The sequence below is a fragment of the Salmo trutta genome, chromosome 36, assembly GCF_901001165.1.
Source record: "Salmo trutta chromosome 36, fSalTru1.1, whole genome shotgun sequence".
Classification (NCBI taxonomy): Eukaryota; Metazoa; Chordata; class Actinopteri; order Salmoniformes; family Salmonidae; genus Salmo; species Salmo trutta.
Window position 1 is genome coordinate 29,033,729 of NC_042992.1, and position 17,387 is coordinate 29,051,115.

General features: G+C 40.3%; 1 protein-coding gene across 6 annotated transcripts in view; it reads right to left on the reverse strand.

Moving 5' to 3' along the window:
* Positions 1-17,387, reverse strand: part of LOC115175798 (A-kinase anchor protein 9) — a 135,446-nt gene that overhangs the window by 108,822 nt on the left and 9,237 nt on the right. For all 6 annotated transcript variants that reach the window (XM_029735330.1, XM_029735326.1, XM_029735329.1 and 3 more), the window contains exon 2: positions 2,715-2,975. In XM_029735330.1, the coding sequence (XP_029591190.1) occupies positions 2,715-2,975 (261 nt within the window). The remainder of the gene's footprint in view (positions 1-2,714; positions 2,976-17,387) is intronic.

A 17,387-nucleotide genomic window follows, 5' to 3' on the forward strand; every position in this document is an offset into this window, starting at 1 on the left:
CTTTTATTGTCAGAGTTTATGGCACAGTAGGCCAATAGTTCCTTTTCATTGAGGATTGAGAGAGACTTTGAAATGCTTTGATATCAGCAACAGTTTAGCCTATATTCCTTGGACTGTGCTTGTTGAATTCTGGTGATTCTAGGGAAGATAGAATAGGAAACAGCATTTTCCTATTCTAGCAACACCATATGTGACGTCTTAAGAGAAGTTTCAGATTGTTGTCATGTTTGCAACTTTGCACAAAAAATAAAACGTGTCCAAGATCATGTGGGGATTGGAGTAACTTAAAATGTATCTAAAGTATGAATAAGACAAGTGAATATGAATTTCAAAGATAGGCAAGCTGCTTATGGTGGATTTGATTGTATTAGGATGTCAGATAATCAGCAAATCTGATTTTATTATACCACTTGTGTCAGATGGGAACCGCGGTTCATCAGTTTAAGATATGCGCCGGTGAGAGACAATACAACAGGTTAGCACTCGCACAGATCTCTGAACCAGTCTGCCTATACAAGTGCCTTGGAGGGGAACACTTTGAAGCTGGTGTTTCCACAGCAACCCCTCTCTGCAAGGGAAGTTGTATGGCTACTTAGAACATCTCCGTGTTCATTCAATGGTGCGCCCAAGGCCAATTACAACCTTTGTCTTGGAAATGAAAACCCATTGTTGTGAGAACAAACAGACTTAAAACAAAATGGTTTTAACTAAAAGTTTGAACCATTTATCAGTCTCATTATTACAAATATGGATTCAGATAAGTCTGAACTCAACGGCATGAGTCTAAACTCATGAGCATCTTGGACCTACGAAAATGTGATCATTAATGACAGAAGTGGAAATTCATGACAAACAGTTAGGCGCGGTGCTGCTCAAAATGTCTGCATGCCTATAGAAATACAGTAGGATAAAGTGCTGAGCTATACCTCAAGAATACCGACCACCAAAAGAAAAGACAGGAAGCAGCCACTCTATTCAATCACCTCTGGGTCCATTTTGTGCTGCAAGGTCACAAGCTCTCCAACAAAAGAATGAGGCGGCTTAAACTGTTTAAAGGCAATTCTGTTGCCACGGCAACCCTTCATTTCCTAGTCACATTCGGTTGGCAAGGAGAGAAGAAATACTGTGTGGTTTTTCAGCAACAGAGGGAATGAAAACTATTAATGCAGTTCGTGACACAAGTAGTACAAAGGAACAGAAGGGAGGGAGAAAAGAGAGGAGTTTGCATTGTTCGGCGTAGGTGCTGAGTTGGGGGTGGCATGGTGCATACAGCCTGGTTGATGCTTGTGAATGCGCTCAAGGTTGTGTGGGGCTTGCCGATTGTCTGTGAAACAGAAATTATTTCACATTGACGATGTAACGGCGAGCTGAGTTATATTAAAAATGACAGGATAAGACAGTCATTTGAAAGAGGGAGAGAATCATTGAGCAAGCTTGCAATGAAGCTTTATAAAGAAATGTCTGAAGAGATAGGAAAAGAAGTCTGAACAAAATTTTCACCAACTCCTTACCTTATCTTTTTGGTTATTATTTTGCTCATTATCTAACCAAAGTTGAAAGAATACTCTAACCCAACCCTCTAGCACAATAACAATATTCACAAAAATAAAATAAATGCAGTTGGCCAGCTTTAACTCAGGTTTCAAATTCAGCAAATCAAGAGGTAACACAGCACTAACAAGGACCCTTATTGACTGCTCCACTGTTCATCCCTTTAACCCAGAGTTTCCCAAACTCGGTCCTTGGGACCCCACGGGGTGCACGTTTTGGTTTTTGCCCTAGCACTACACAGCTGATTCAAATAATCAACTAAACATCAACCTTTGATAATTTGAATCAGCTGTGTAGTGTTAGGGCAAAAATCAAAACAGTCACCCCTTAGGGTCCCGAGGAAAGAGTTTGGGAAACGCTGCTTCAATATTGCACCTTTGAAAATCGGCACTCACAAAAGTCGCTCACAGCAACGCATAGGTTGATTCCAGAGACTTATCTGAGACACTGCTCATTCTGCTCGAACAGATTCAGACAATGTCTTTGATGCAACAAAATATGGATCCCTTATCAGGGTCCCCGGCAGTGAATATGCGTGATTACCAAAATATTTTTACGTCATTATTGGACTGCATTTTATTATCTAATGTTCTATTCAACATTTCACATGTACATCTTAGTCATTTAGCAGATACTTTATCAAGACAAACCTTTACATTTTCATACTTTTTCAAGCCAATGCTTTAGAAGTAAAGAGCACATTTAGTGTTAATCCATATATGTGATTCAAGTTACCATGATCTTTCACTAGATGATCAGTATGGGACAATACAGGAAGCCACATAAATATAGGCTACTACTGCTTACAATGTATCCCTACACACATTAGGCTACTTCTCCAACATAGCATCAGCAAAAAAAGAACCTAGAACTAAAATACATAATCCATCTAATCTAGGTCTTGATGAGTGGTTGATTAGCTTAATCAGTTCACCCTTGTGAGAAATTCAGCACAGAAGACCAATTTCATTTTAATAAACTGTAATTTCAGGGCCAGGAGAAATACCAGTTCTCATCCCTTTTCACACTACTGAGCCAAGCCAGTTTCTTCTCTAGTCTATTCAACGCAGACTCTCCAAATCAAGCAAGGCTGCACGCTAGGAGAAGCTCAATTCAAATGGTAAATCAATGGTTAGGGATGGTACAGAAGTTTTTGGGCTTACCTCTATGGTGTACGTCTGGTCATGTTTGACCGTCTCACCACTGTGCAGGGTCCTGGCAAAGGTAAACTCTGTGGTAGGAGGGTCCAGTTCCACTCTTCCCTCCCCCCCACTCCCCTCCCCCACTGACTGATCTAACTCCTGCTCGGCCTCCCCTCTCCCCGGTCCATCTCCACCCGGGTTGTCGTCTGTTGCTCTCTTCTTTTTCTTCTTCTGCTTCTTCTGTCTGTCGGCGTGAGCTTTTCTCTGCCGGTACTCAGCCAACTGGGGTCACACAGGGAGAGGAAAAGCAGACAACAGGCAAGGCAGGGTCAGTGAGGTTAAATACAGAGATTACAGTGTGTCTGCGCTGCTTAAGAAGCAGTCCAACAAACTTAGCTAAATTCTCGGTTTAAGGCTAGAGGCTATGCTACACTGACTATACTACATCTAAATGCTAAGCTTTCCATTCCTTAAAAAAAAGCAAACAATCAACTTCAAATGATGATCTTTGATGATTAGTTCAATTATCCTTTTCTGTTAGATGAGGCCTACCAAATAATCAACTACTTTAGTTGGTGTTTCAAATGCAAAAATGTTCTGAGGGAAAAAAATCTACAAGAGAAAAATACCTACAGTAGTGCTACATAGCTTGGTAAAGCTCGTGTGAAACATTGCGTGTGTCCCGGCGATAGCAACCTCGGATGCAAATGTGAATCCGTGTTGTACATAGGCCCCTAATGACCAACAGTTAGCTTCCTGTTGTGGCTACCCCTAATCTTTTAAATACCTGCTAAAAGGATTACATTTTTTAAACTCCCTATATGTCAAACATCTAATGACTTAAACGCATTGGTAATTTGGTATATGGATAAACTGCAGTTTTCACCACACCTTAAAGCTTTCTCCGTTTACAAATCGTCTCCCCTCTCCTAAATATTAGTGTGCAAAGTGATGTCTTTAGTAACAAACGGAAGAGAAACTGTTTGGATAGGAAAGGAGGATTACATCTGGATCCATGTAAATCTCAAAGATAGCCAAACACTACTTGAGCAAATGGAGGTTGTGGGATTAGCGAAAGTCTAAAAGTCGTCCAAAATCCATCCTAATCTACCACGGCGCTCCCTTCATCGACTTTCAGACTTTCATTTCCATATCCCTTGAGGGGGCAGGCTTTCTTTGAAACGAACGTAGACGGAGGGTGTCTGGACAATCCCAGGTTAATCTGGAGCGGCACTTGGACAAATCTGATGCTTTTAAGAAGGGTGTATTTACAAGAAGCTAGGATCACCTGACCTCGCCAGCTTTTCACAAGCTCTAACAGAGCACAGAGACCTGGAGAGAACATTTAGGCTGCTAGTATATTGAGATGCATCATGCCAGGCCTGCTGAATTGTGGGGTATCAACAGATGAATTGCTCTTATGTTTGAATTAATGAGAAAAACATGAATTTCCATGTAATATGCCATTGTCTAACTTTACAATATGTAAACACAGATACCCTACATAAACAGACTACACACAAATTAGCTTGGAGCATGTACACACACAAACTTCCCTTGGTGTGCAGTCTGCACCCACAAACACACATTTAATTTCCCTCAGTGCACAAACAGCAGGGGTTCTGTACAGCTAATTGCCACAAGAGAATGCTGGCACTAATGACATGGATTGGACAGTAAAAGCCCTGATATCCATTATGGATAAGGGGCTGGTGACAGCCACTGAGTGGGGTGAAGTGAGTGAGCGTTAATGCAAGAGTCAGTGAACTGAATGGCCGGCTATGGGAGTTGGCTGACAGCAGGGGAGCTCAAACAGCAGGCCATTGTGGGCAGCAGGTGTGAGACAATGTATTTTAAAAAAGGATCCATTTCCAGTAGCAGGGTATCATACTAGAGCTCAATGCAGCTGAACCTAGTTCATGCAGTTGGCAGGGGTCTGCAACGTGTCCTGACCCAGGGGGCATTTTTTGGCTCGCCTGCTTTTATGTGGCCCGCCCAACTTGTGATTCCATTTTGACAGATTAAGTTCATAATAACCCACCCTACCTATAGGCTATTATGTTTTATGACAAGTTAAATTAGAAATTTGAATGAATTTTGGCCATTACAGAGCAGGAGGCCAAGTCTCAAATAAGGCTTTTCAGTCAATCATATACTGAACAAAAATATAAAACACAGCATGTAAAGTGTTGGTTTCAGGTTTCATGAGCTGAAATAAAACATCCCAGAAATGTTCTATATGCACAAAAAGCTTATTTCTGTCAAATTATGTTAATACGTTTGCAGTGGTAGACAGTACTTAGGTAAAAATACTTTAAAAAGTACTACTTAAGTAGTTTATTGGGGTATCTGTACTTTACTATTTATATATTTTACTACATTCCTAAAGAAAATAATGTACTTTTTACTCCATACATTTTCCCTTACACCCAAAAGGACTTGTTACATTTTGAATGCTGAGCTGGACAGGAAAATGGTCCAATTCACGCACTTATCAAGAGAACATCCCTGGTCGTCCCTACTGCCTCTGATATGGCGGACTCACTAAACACAAATGCTTTGCTTGTAAATGATGTCTGAGTGTTGGAGTGTGCCCATAGCTAATCGGTGAATTAAAAATAAACAAGAAAATTGTGCCTCCTGTTTGCTTAATATGTCATTTGAAATTATTTAAAAACTTTGACTTTTGATACTTTTAGTATTTTACTTAAGTAGTATTTCACTGGGGGACTTCCACTTTTACTTGAATAATTTTCTATTAAGATATCATTACTTTTACTCAAATATGACAATTGGTTCTTTTTTCACCACTGCAAATGTGTTTACATCCCTGTTAGTGAGCATTTCCCCTTTGCCAAGATAATCCATCCACCTGACAGGTGTGGCATATCAAGAAACTGATTAAACAGCATGATCATTGCACAGGTGCACCTTGCGCTGGGTAAAATAAAAGGCCACTAAAATGTGCAGTTTTGTCACACAACACAATGCCACAGATGTCTCAAGTTGAGCATGCAATTGGCATGAGAATGCAATTCCTGCTGACTGCAGGAATGTCCACCAGAACTGTTAATTTCTCTACCATAAGCCACTTCCAATGTCATTTTAGAGAATTTGGCAGTACGTCCAACCGCCCTAACAACTACAGACCACAAGTAAGCACGCCAGCTTTCACCTGCAGGTCGAGCCCTGGGACACACTATTTTTCAGATGTTGCCCTACCGGAGTTACACAGTATTATTGAGACTCACATTCATGAGCGTCACTGCTATTAGCTTCACGACTGACATTTGGACCAGCGACGTCAGCCCCATGAACATTATGAGTCTGACAGCACAGTGGGTCGACGAGGATTTCGTACTGAGGAAAGCCGTATTGCATGCTCAAGAATGTGCTCAAGTACTCGAGGCTGTGAACAACCGAGTCGGTGGCATTCTCTCTGAACCTCATACTGTGTCGCCATCATGCTCGATGCTAGGCACAATGATGAATTCCTGCTTCAGAATGAAACGACTGACCAAATGAACAATGAAACAGCACAGCAAGTAAGTGAAATAAATAGGTTTTGATGATGTTTTACTGGTAATGGGGACATACGTAAATGCCAACAAAATAACTTTTTGGTCAGTGTGTTCTGGTGTGGTAACCTTTATTCAACTAGGCAAAGTCAGTTAAGAACAAATTCTTATTTACAACTGACGACTTTGGGCCAATTGTGCGCCGCCCTATGGGACTCCCAATCACGGCCGGATGTGATACAGCCTGGATTCAAACCAGGGACTATGGTGACGCCTCTTGCACTGAGATGCAGTGCCTTAGAACGCTAACAATTGTGACAGCTTAGAAAATATACAGATCATTCGGATAGTATTCAGACCTCGTGACTTTTTCCACATTTTGTTACGTTATTCAAAAATGTATTAAATAAAACATTTTCATCAATCTACCCCATAATGAAGTGGAAACAGATTTAGACATTTTTGCTACTTTATAACAAATTAAAAACAGAAATACCTATTTACATACACTACCGATCAAAAGTCAAGGGATTCATGGGTTTTTCATTATTTTACTATTTTCTACATTGTAGAATAATAGTGAAGACATCAAAATTATGGAATAACACATATTGAATCATGTAGTAACCAAAAGAAAGTGTTAAATCTAAATATATTTTATATTTGAGATTCTTCAAATAGCCACCCTTTGCCTTGATGATAGCTTTGCATACTCTTGGCATTTTCTCAACCAGCTTCATGAGTTAGTCGCCTGGAATGCATTTCAATTAACAGATGTGCCTTGTTAAAAGTTAATTTGTGGAATTTATTTCCTTCGTAATGCAGTTGAGCCAATCAGTTGTGTTGTGACAAGGTAGAGGTGGTATTCAGAAGATAGCCCAATTTGGTAAAATACCAAGTCCATATTATAGCAAGAACAGCTCAAATAAGCTTAGAGAAACGACAGTCCATCATTACTTTAAGACATGAAGATCAGTCAATGCGGAAAATGTCAAGGATTTTGAAAGTTTCTTCAAGTGCAGTCTCAAAAACCATCAAGCACTACGATGAAACTGGCTCTCATGAGGACCGTCACAGAAATGGAAGACCCAGAGTTACCTCTGCTGCAGAGGATACGTTCATTAGAGTTACCAGCCCAAATAAATGCTTCACAGAGCTCAGGTAACAGACACATCAACTGTTCAGAGGAGACTGTGTGAATCAAGCCTTCATGGTAGAATTGCTGCAAAGAAACCACTACTAAAGGACACCAATAATAAGAAAACTCGCTTGGGCCAAGAAACATTAGCAATGGGCATTTGACCGGTGGAAATTTGTCCTTTGGTCTGGAGACCAAATTGGAGATTTTTGGTTCCAACCGCCATGTCTTTGTGAGACGAGGTGTGGGTGAACAGATCATCTCTGCATGTGTATTTCCCACTGTAAAGCATGGAGGAGATGGTGTTATTGTGTGGGGGTGCTTTGCTGGTGACACTGACTGTTACTTTTGATTTTGACCCCCCCTTTGTTCAGGGACACATTATTCCATTTCTGTTAGTCACAGGTCTGTGGAACTTGTTCAGTTTATGTCTCAGTTGTTAGCAACAATCTGAGGCAGGCACAGCATGCAAAGTGGGTTTTGTTTTGTGTGAAAACATGGCGAAAGGCAGTGACAACGCTCAGGAGATTTGTCACCCTTCTAAGAGGACCAAATCTGAAGTGTGGTCGTATTTTGGATTTTACAAGAGTGCTGAGGGAAACTTGATCGAAGATCGTCACCCTGTCTACAGAACATGCAAAAAAAAAAAAATTGCTGCGAAAGGGGGCAACACTTAATCTCCAGTCATCTTCGTGACCACCACCCACTACTTTATAGTGAATGCAAGGTAACTTTTAGCTCAATGCAGTTGGTAGAGCATGGTGTTTGCAACACCAGGGTTGTGGGTTCGATTCCCACGGGGGACCAGTACGGGAACAAACAAAAAAATGAAATGTATGCATTCACTATTGTAAGTCGCTGTGGATAAGAGCGTCTGCTAAATGATAAAAAAAAAAAATAATTAAAAATGTAAAAAAATGGAATAGGGGAAAATGTCATGGTTTGTCTGTCTAACTTGCTAATAGCTTGTCAATAATGTAAAGAGAAGCCTTCAGTGTTACCTACTCTTGTAAAAACACTACACGTTGTTCTGCTGCTGTATGCGTCGTGTGTCTGCAGACTCTATACGCCCATTGCACACAATAACACGTGATGTAGTTTAGTCACCCAAACAACATATTTTGTTCATTTAAAATCCGGCAGTGGTCGACTTGGTTGTAAAAGTGTTCCAACAAGAGAAACACGATATACTCCTATACAATACTGCTGTATTTATGTCAATTGTTGGGCTCATTGCTATTACTATCACTGTCTTAATTCTTAAGACTCATCTGTATTTCTGTAAATTGTGCATGGGGTCATTGCATATACTCAAATGCAACACAGAAGAGATTGTGTGTGTGTGTGTGTGTGAATAATAATAATGTAACACCAATAAAAACAAACGCACAACATCAGAGTTTTTTGAGAATATGCTGGAAGAGTAGGGGATCAACAAGGAAGACCTAGTCTGCATAACCACAGACAACGCAACAAACATGATCAAGGCTTTTGAAGAGTTCCCAGAACTGTGGCTTGGGCTCTTTGGCCATAATTTGAACCTGGCCATCTCAAAGGCTCTGAAAATTCAGAGAGTTGACAGAGCAGTCAAGGCCTGCTGGCATCTGGTCCAAGGCTTCTCACAGGGCTGGAAAGGAAGGAGAGAACTGAGAGAAAAGCAAGCTGCCCTCAACATGCCACAGAAGGCTCTGATCCATGATGTGGTAACCCGATGGGGATCTACACACATGATCAGTGTTTGAGCGCTTGAGCGTTTCCTCTGCCAACAGCAGCCAACAGCAGCCAACAGCAGCCAACAGCAGCCAACAGCAGCCAACAGCAGCCAACAGCAGCCAACAGCAGCCAACAGCAGCCAACAGCAGCCAACAGCAGCCAACAGCAGCCAACAGCAGCCAACAGCAGCCAACAGCAGCCAGTCTGTGCGACACTGGCTTGGGAAAGAGGAACATGGCATCTGATGCCCAAGGATGCCAACATAAGTGTCATGGAGCAACTGTGCCAGCTCCTTGAACCTCTGAGCAAGTTTACAGATACACTTGCCTCAGAGACACGAGTGACACTGTCAGCCATCAAGCCTCTCCTGGACCACATCACCCGTGACGTTCTGGTGGAAAAGGATACAGAGCCATCCCTGACCAAGGGGATGAAAAGGGTAATGAGAGAAGACCTTAACAACAGACACACAGAGAAGGCAAAAAGTGTCATGCACATGGCTTGTTTCATTGACCCCCGCTTCAAAACAAGCTTTTTAGATGAGCCTAAGCCAAAAAAGTTGACACTGACAACTGTGTCCAGGAGGCCTTGAAGCTGGCAGCTGCACAAGTCAGGGAAGAACCAAAGTACCAGCAGCACCTCCAGCGGCATCGGAAGTGAAAGACCTGGCTAGGTTGCTGAGAAAGATTACCTCAAGGCAGCAGAGAGGTGAAGAGGGTCAGATTCCGACCACCCCAGAAGACAGAGTGAAAGAAGAGATCAAGGTCTACCTGTCTCTGCTACCCATTCCAGCAGAAGAGGATCCACTGGTGTGGTGGAGGGGCAATGCATCAGGGCTGCCTCACCTTGCCAGGGTTGCCAGGAAGCTTTTGTGCATCCCAGCAACCAGCGTGCCATCAGAGTGTTCAGTGCCAGCGGGCACGTTGTCTCCACTCACAGATCACTTAAACCGGACAAAGTAAATATGCTGACATTTTTACATTTCAAAGTGAACAAATTTGCATCCGAACAGGATGTTAGGCCAGCAGAACCTTATTTCTTTATGAAGGAGAGAACAGACATACAATCAAATGAACAGCACTGATTGTGTTTTAATTAAACACCTACACATTGGATTTGTTTACATATGGTTGTATTGTTCTTACATGCACATTGCTTTACTTAAGGTTGTGTTCATTTAAACCTGCACTAGGGAAACTTTTACCTCTCATGGCCACATGGTGCCATCTTTAATGTTAATGTTATTATTTTAATGTTCATGCACACAAAAAGTTCATAGTGCTGATAATTGTATTTGTTTGTTGGTGAAATGATTTCAGTGTGTGTATCAGTACTTTTTGAACATTTCCAGCACATTTTAACAATACCGAGATAATACTGATAACCATGATCATTTTGGTCACTAAAATTGTGATATGAAATTTTCATACCGTTTCATCTCTAGACCTAACACTCTTTATACTTTTGGTTCATACAGATTATATCATCATAAATACACACTCAGTGTCATTAGGCTAAGTATAAACTGCAACACGCAAAAACTAGGCTTACTTTAACACATAGGGAGGCTGGGGAGTTACTGTATGTCAATAGAGTTTCAGCTAGCATTATACTTGTACTGTAGGATAATAGTTGCTAATTGAGCAACTCCAGACCTGTGGGGATTTGCACAGCAGAAACAAATTCAATTTATTTTCTCCCAGTAAATTGAAACCCTTGGAATACTTAGGCTAATGATGCTGTGTTGCCCTATTTGGCAGAGGACCATCGAGTTGGATAAGCATATGGGACTGCGGCCTACGTAGGTGAATAATGCCATCTGCAGCCTCAAAGATGGAGTAAGTGACAATGTTTTGCAAACATTCTTTATCTGGGACAAACATGTAGCCTACTTGGCAGTCAGCGAGCGTAAATCGTCGCTGCTTATTCATATAGCACTCTAAGCACTTCAAATCAAAACACTGGCTTGTTGGACGATAATTCTAGAGATTTCTGCATCAAGCATTCCACCTCATTGAGTTGTTTCACAAAGGTTAGCTAATGCAGCCACTGGCACCATTACAAGAGAGTGATTATCTGTTCCTCAGTGTCACTGCTTATCCCCACAGATAATAACGATAGATTAACACAATTCATGGCGAAACAGCACACTGTACCATGCTAAATTCAGTGTTTTTTGGGGGCTTTCTATTTGATCAATTATGGCACATTGAGTAATGTTTGCTGTAAGTGAGTGATTGTTCATTTAAACAGAGAGCATTCCCATTAGATAGCCTAGTGGGTACAGAAAACAAACTACTGTGAAAACATTTTTGTAACCCAATGTACAGGCACGGATTAAAAGACAATGAAGAACAATCAACATAAATAACCAGATTCAATTTGGCAGTAGTGCAGTTATAGGCCTACATATGTGGGACCCTAATCACATTTGTAACACCCACCTTCATTGCCAAAACAAATACAAGAAAGACTTAACCTCTGAGCATCTAATGCTATAGCCTAAGGCTGAACAATACACGAACCACACCTGGATGTACAAACTGGGAAAATTTCAAGGTAGCCGAACAGTTTTGTACCTCCAAATGGTCATGATTGTGTTCAGTGGTTGAACTAACGGCACTCAGCTCTGGAGTCTACAGTGATCACAATGGCCGATCTTGTATACCATTACACAAGATAGCTTGAGACCGAAATTAAATCATTAGCGGAGTGGAGGCTGATTAATTACCCAAAGGCTCTGAACGTACAATCAATATAGACTAAACAGAGTAGGACCACCGTACGGGAGAATAAAACTTGATTCAGGACAAAAAAGTTGTAATTGCTTGTGAGTCGGAAGTAGCACAGACCTTTTTCCTATAGGGATTGCAGGATTGACTCAAAGTGCAACCTCCAAGAGCATAAACAAAATGCCATACACCCACAATAAGCCCCCAAAGTAATAAAGTAAAGATATCCTTGTAGACATTTTTATGAACAGGATTTTTTTCTGGATTAAAACGAGCCTAAAGTGGTGGGAGTGGCAGGGGGTGTGGCAATGGGCATGGTCAGCCCATCGGCGTGGCTGAATTGTCGAGAACATTTTAGAGACACCCATCTTGGCAGTTTAGAGAAATTTGCATTTTTAGGCCAATTTCCTATAATTATACAAATTTCTCCATGGAGCTGAGAGAACCTTTTGCAGTTTAATTTCCTGCAATTCTATTCATTTTGCCATGGCTAATGCTGCATTATTTTGCAAAAACATAATAACAAAATCAATACTGATAAATTCAGTGTTGTTTTTTACTTTGAAATTATCCCTGACTGATTATATTATCTAAAAAATATTAAAAAGTATTGTTTCATAATTTTTTCTACATATTTTAAATCTGGTTTTAGTAATTTAAGTTAAACAAAGCGTTTTGCCATCCTAAAAATCATTATTTATTTTATATAAATGGCACTGTTTAGACTTCGGCAACCCCCCCAAAGAAACACTTAGGCAGCCTGCCCAAGGATTTGAATGGAAGAAAAATCCCTGAATAATATTAAAATCAACTAGGTCTAAACTCCATTTACGTGAACAGTCAAATAGGCTGTGTCAGAGCTTGAAAACACTATTAGTGTTGTTCCTGTGACGAGGTAAGCCACTTGCTGTTGCTGGCACAACGCCCGGACAGCTTAGAAAACAGCTATCTTGACAGCTGCTGCGATGATCAACAGTTGGCATGTCAACACAGAGACTTGAGCCAACACTTCATATACTGTTTCTTACTCAATATGTACAGTATTTAAGACATATCTCATCATAACATACAGTGCCTTCAAAGTATTCACACCCCTTGACTTTTTCCACATTGTCTTGTTTCATCCTGAATTTAAAATGTATTCAATTTTGATTTTGTGTCACTGGCCTACACACAATACTCAGTAATGTTAGTGGAATTATGTTTTTTTGCATTTTTTACAAATTAATAAAATATGAAAAGCCTGAATGTCTTGAGTCAAGTATTCAACCGCTTTGATATGGCAAGACTAAATAAGTTCAGGAGCAAGAAATTCCTTGACAATTCACAAATTGCATGGACTCACTGTGTGCAATAGTGTTTAACATGATTATTTAATGACTACCTCATCTCTGTACCCCACACATACAATTATCTGTAAGGTCCCTGAGTCAAGCTGTGAATTTCAAACACAGATTCAACCACAAATACCAGGGAGGTTAACAAATGCCTCGCAAAGAAGGGCACCTACTGGTAGATGGGGGGGAAAAAAGCAGACATACAATATCCCTTTGAGCATTGTGAAGTTATTAATTACACTTTAGATGGTGTATCAATACACCCAGTCAAAACAAAGATGCAGGCGTCCTTCCCAACTCAGTTGCCAGAGAGGAAGGAAACCTCTCAGGGATTTCACCATGAGGCCAATGGTGACTTTAAAACAGTTAGAGTTTTATGGCTGTAATAGGAGAGAACTGAGGACGGATCAACAACACTATGGTTACTCCAAAATACTAACCTAAATGGCAAAGTGAAAAGAAGGAAGCCTGTACAGAATAAAATATTCCAAAACATGCATCCTGTTTGCAATAAGGCACTAAAGTAAAACTGCAAAACAATGTGGGAAAGAAATGTACTTTATGTCCTGAATAGAAAGCATTATGTTTGGGGCAAATCCAACACATCACTGAGTACCACTCTCCATATTTTCAAGTATGGTCATGGCTGTATCATGTTATGGGTATGCTTGTCATCAGCAAGGAGTAGGGAGTTTAGGATAAAAAGAAACGGAATAGAGCTAAGCACAGGCAAAATTCTAGAGGAAAACCTGGTTCAGTTCACTTTCTCTGTTCATAGGAGTAACAACATGAATTTGTGCATGAGGCAGAAATTATGGGAGAGTGGAGGGATGTTTAGGCAGACCCTCAGTCTGCTGCGCTCCTCCCTCCACTGAGACTGACCATCAGATCCAGGTACCATCAGCCCAGTAAAATAAAAAGCGAATTATTTAAAATGTATGCTCCCTCATTGGAAATTAACACAACAACAGATCTATTACCGCTGTGATCATATAGCCTACCTCAAAAAATGTCTCGAACTACTATGCATTGGCAGGGCAATTCAAGCAAAGCCAATATGCGGTGATAATGTATTGGGCCTATAGCTTACTACACAAACCTCATTGCTGCAGTACTGTTTCTAATTGGTTAATGAGGCGGAGCGAGAGGTTTCACTCTTGCCTAAATCTGTTCAAAATAAGCCCAATGTGTTTCTATGTTTCTTTGGACCTAAGCTTGTCACCTGCCTTCCCGCCTTTGGGACAACAACTCCCATTGAAAGGGCATAGGCTTACATTTAAGTCATGTTAAAACAAAATCTAAGCAGTAGATCTCTGCTTGCATTTTGACTCAAAGTGCTCTTGACTAAGAAGTTTGGTGACCACTGTTCTAGAGTTTTCCTTGTTAACACGATCAATGTTTTCCTTTACAGTAGCAATTCTGATGAAATCAACACAATATTAGCCACTTTCAATGCAACATAACTAAACAAACTACGCAAGAGATTTTGTTTTAGGCAGAAGGCATCGGAGTAGGATTCTATTGCATTGACATACACTACTCACCCCATACTCTACACAGACTTGTGCGGCATAAACGCAAATAGAGCATTGCCATATATGGATCTGTGACAATTACTTCAATTACTTCGAACTGGACTGTGTTTACTAGAGGTCGACCGATTAATCGTAATCGTATTAATTAGGGCCGATTTCAAGTTTTCATAACAATCGGTAATCAGCATTTTTGGACACCGATCATGGCCGATTACATTGCACTCCACGGGGAGACTGCGTGGCTGGCTGACTACCTGTTATGCGAGTGCAGCCAGGTGCCAAGGTACGGTGCTAGCTAGCATTAAACGTATCTTATAAAAAACTATACATTTTAACATAATCACTAGTTAACTACACATGGTTGATGATATTACTAGTTTATCTAGCTTGTCCTGCGTTGCATATAATCGATGCGGTGCCTGTTAATTTCTCATTGAATCATAGAGAACTACGCCAAACGGGTGATTTAACAAGCGCATTCGCGAAAAAAAAAGCACTGTCGTTGCACCAATGTGTACCTAACCATAAACATCAAGGCCATTCTTAAAATCAATAAACAAGTATATATTTTTAAACCTGCATATTTAGTTAATATTGCCTGCTAACATGAATTTCTTTTAACTAGGGAAATTGTGTCACTTCTCTTGCATTCTGTGCAACAGAGTCAGGGTATATGCAAGCAGTTTGGGCCACCTGGCTCGTTGCGAACTGTGTGAAGACTTTATTCCTAACAAAGACAGCCAACTTCGCCAAATGGGGGATGATTTAACAAAAGCGCATTTGCGAAAAAAGCACAATCGTTGCACGAATGTAACTAACCATAAACATCAATGCCTTTCTTAAAATCAATACACAGAAGTATATTTTTTTAAACCTGCATATTTAGTAAAAAGAAATCCAGGTTAGCAGGCAATATTAAACTAGGGAAATTGTGTCACTTCTCTTGCGTTCATTGCACGCAGAGTCAGGGTATATGCAAGAGTTTGGGCCGCCTGGCTTGATGCGAACTAATTTGCCAGAATTTTACATAATTATGACATAACATTGAAGGTTGTGCACTGTAACAGGAATATTCAGACTTATGGATGCCACCCGTTAGATAAAATACGCAACGGTTCTGTATTTCACTGAAAGAATAAACGTTTTGTTTTCGAAATGATAGGTCATTAATATGGTCAAATCCGTAAACTAAGGCTCGTATTTGTGTGTTATGTTATAATTAAGTCTATGATTTCATATTTGATAGAGCAGTCTGACTGAGCGGTGTTAGGCAGTGCAGGCTCGTAAGCATTCATTCAAACAGCACTTTCCTGCATTTTCCAGCAGCTCTTCGCTGTGCTTCAAGCATTGAGCTGTTTATGACTTCAAGCCTATCAACTTCCGAGATTAGGCTGGAGTAACCGATGTGAAATGGCTAGCTAGTTAGCGGGGTGCGCGCTAATAGTGTTTCAATCGGTGACGTCACTCGCTGTGAGACCATGCAGTAGTTGTTCCCCTTGCTCTGCAAGGCCCGCAGCTTTTGTGGAGCGATGGGTAACGATGCTTCGAGGGTGGCTGTTGTCAATGTGTTCCTTGTTCGAGCCCAGGTAGGGGCGAGGAGAGGGACGGAAGCTATACTGTTACACTGGCAATACTAAAGTGCCTAGAAGAACATCCAATAGTCAAAGGTATATGAAATACAAATGGTATAGAGAGAAATAGTCCTATAATAACGACAACCTAAAACGTCTTACCTGGGAATATTGAAGACTCATGTTAAAAGGAACCACCAGCGTTCATATGTTCTCATGTTCTGAGCAAGGAACTTAAACGTTTGCTTTTTTACATGGCACATATTGCACTTTTACTTTCTTCTCCAACACTTTGTTTTTGCATTATTTAAACAAAATTGAACATGTTTCATTATTTATTTGAGGCTAAATTGATTTTATTGATGTATTATTATATTAAGTTAAAATAAGTGTTCATTCAGTATTGTTGTAATTGTCATTATTACAAATAAATAAATACATTTATAAAAATAAATAAATAAATAAATATATATAAATAAATAAAATAAAATAAATCGGGCGATTAACCTCTCTAGGGTAGGTGGCACCAAATCGTCCCACCTACGTAACAGCCAGTGGAATCCTGTGGCGCGATATTCAAATACCTTAGAAATGCTATTACTTCAATTTCTCAAACATATGACTATTTTACACCATTTTAAAGACAAGACTCTCGTTAATCTAACCACACTGTCCGATTTCAAAAAGGCTTTACAACGAAAGCAAAACATTAGATTATGTCAGCAGAGTACCCAGCCAGAAATAATCAGACACCCATTTTTCAAGCTAGCATATAATGTCACAAAAACCCAGAAGACTGCTAAATGCAGCACTAACCTTTGATGATCTTCATCAGATGACACACCTAGGACATTATGTTATACAATACATGCATGTTTTGTTCAATCAAGTTCATATTTATATCAAAAACCAGCTTTTTACATTAGCATGTCACGTTCAGAACTAGCATACCCCCCGCAAACTTCCGATGAATTTACTAACAATTTACTAAATTACTCACGATAAACGTTCACAAAAAGCATAACAATTATTTTAAGAATTATAGATACAGAACTCCTCTATGCACTCGATATGTCCGATTTTAAAATAGCTTTTCGGTGAAAGCACATTTTGCAATATTCTAAGTAGATAGCCCGGCATCACAGGGCTA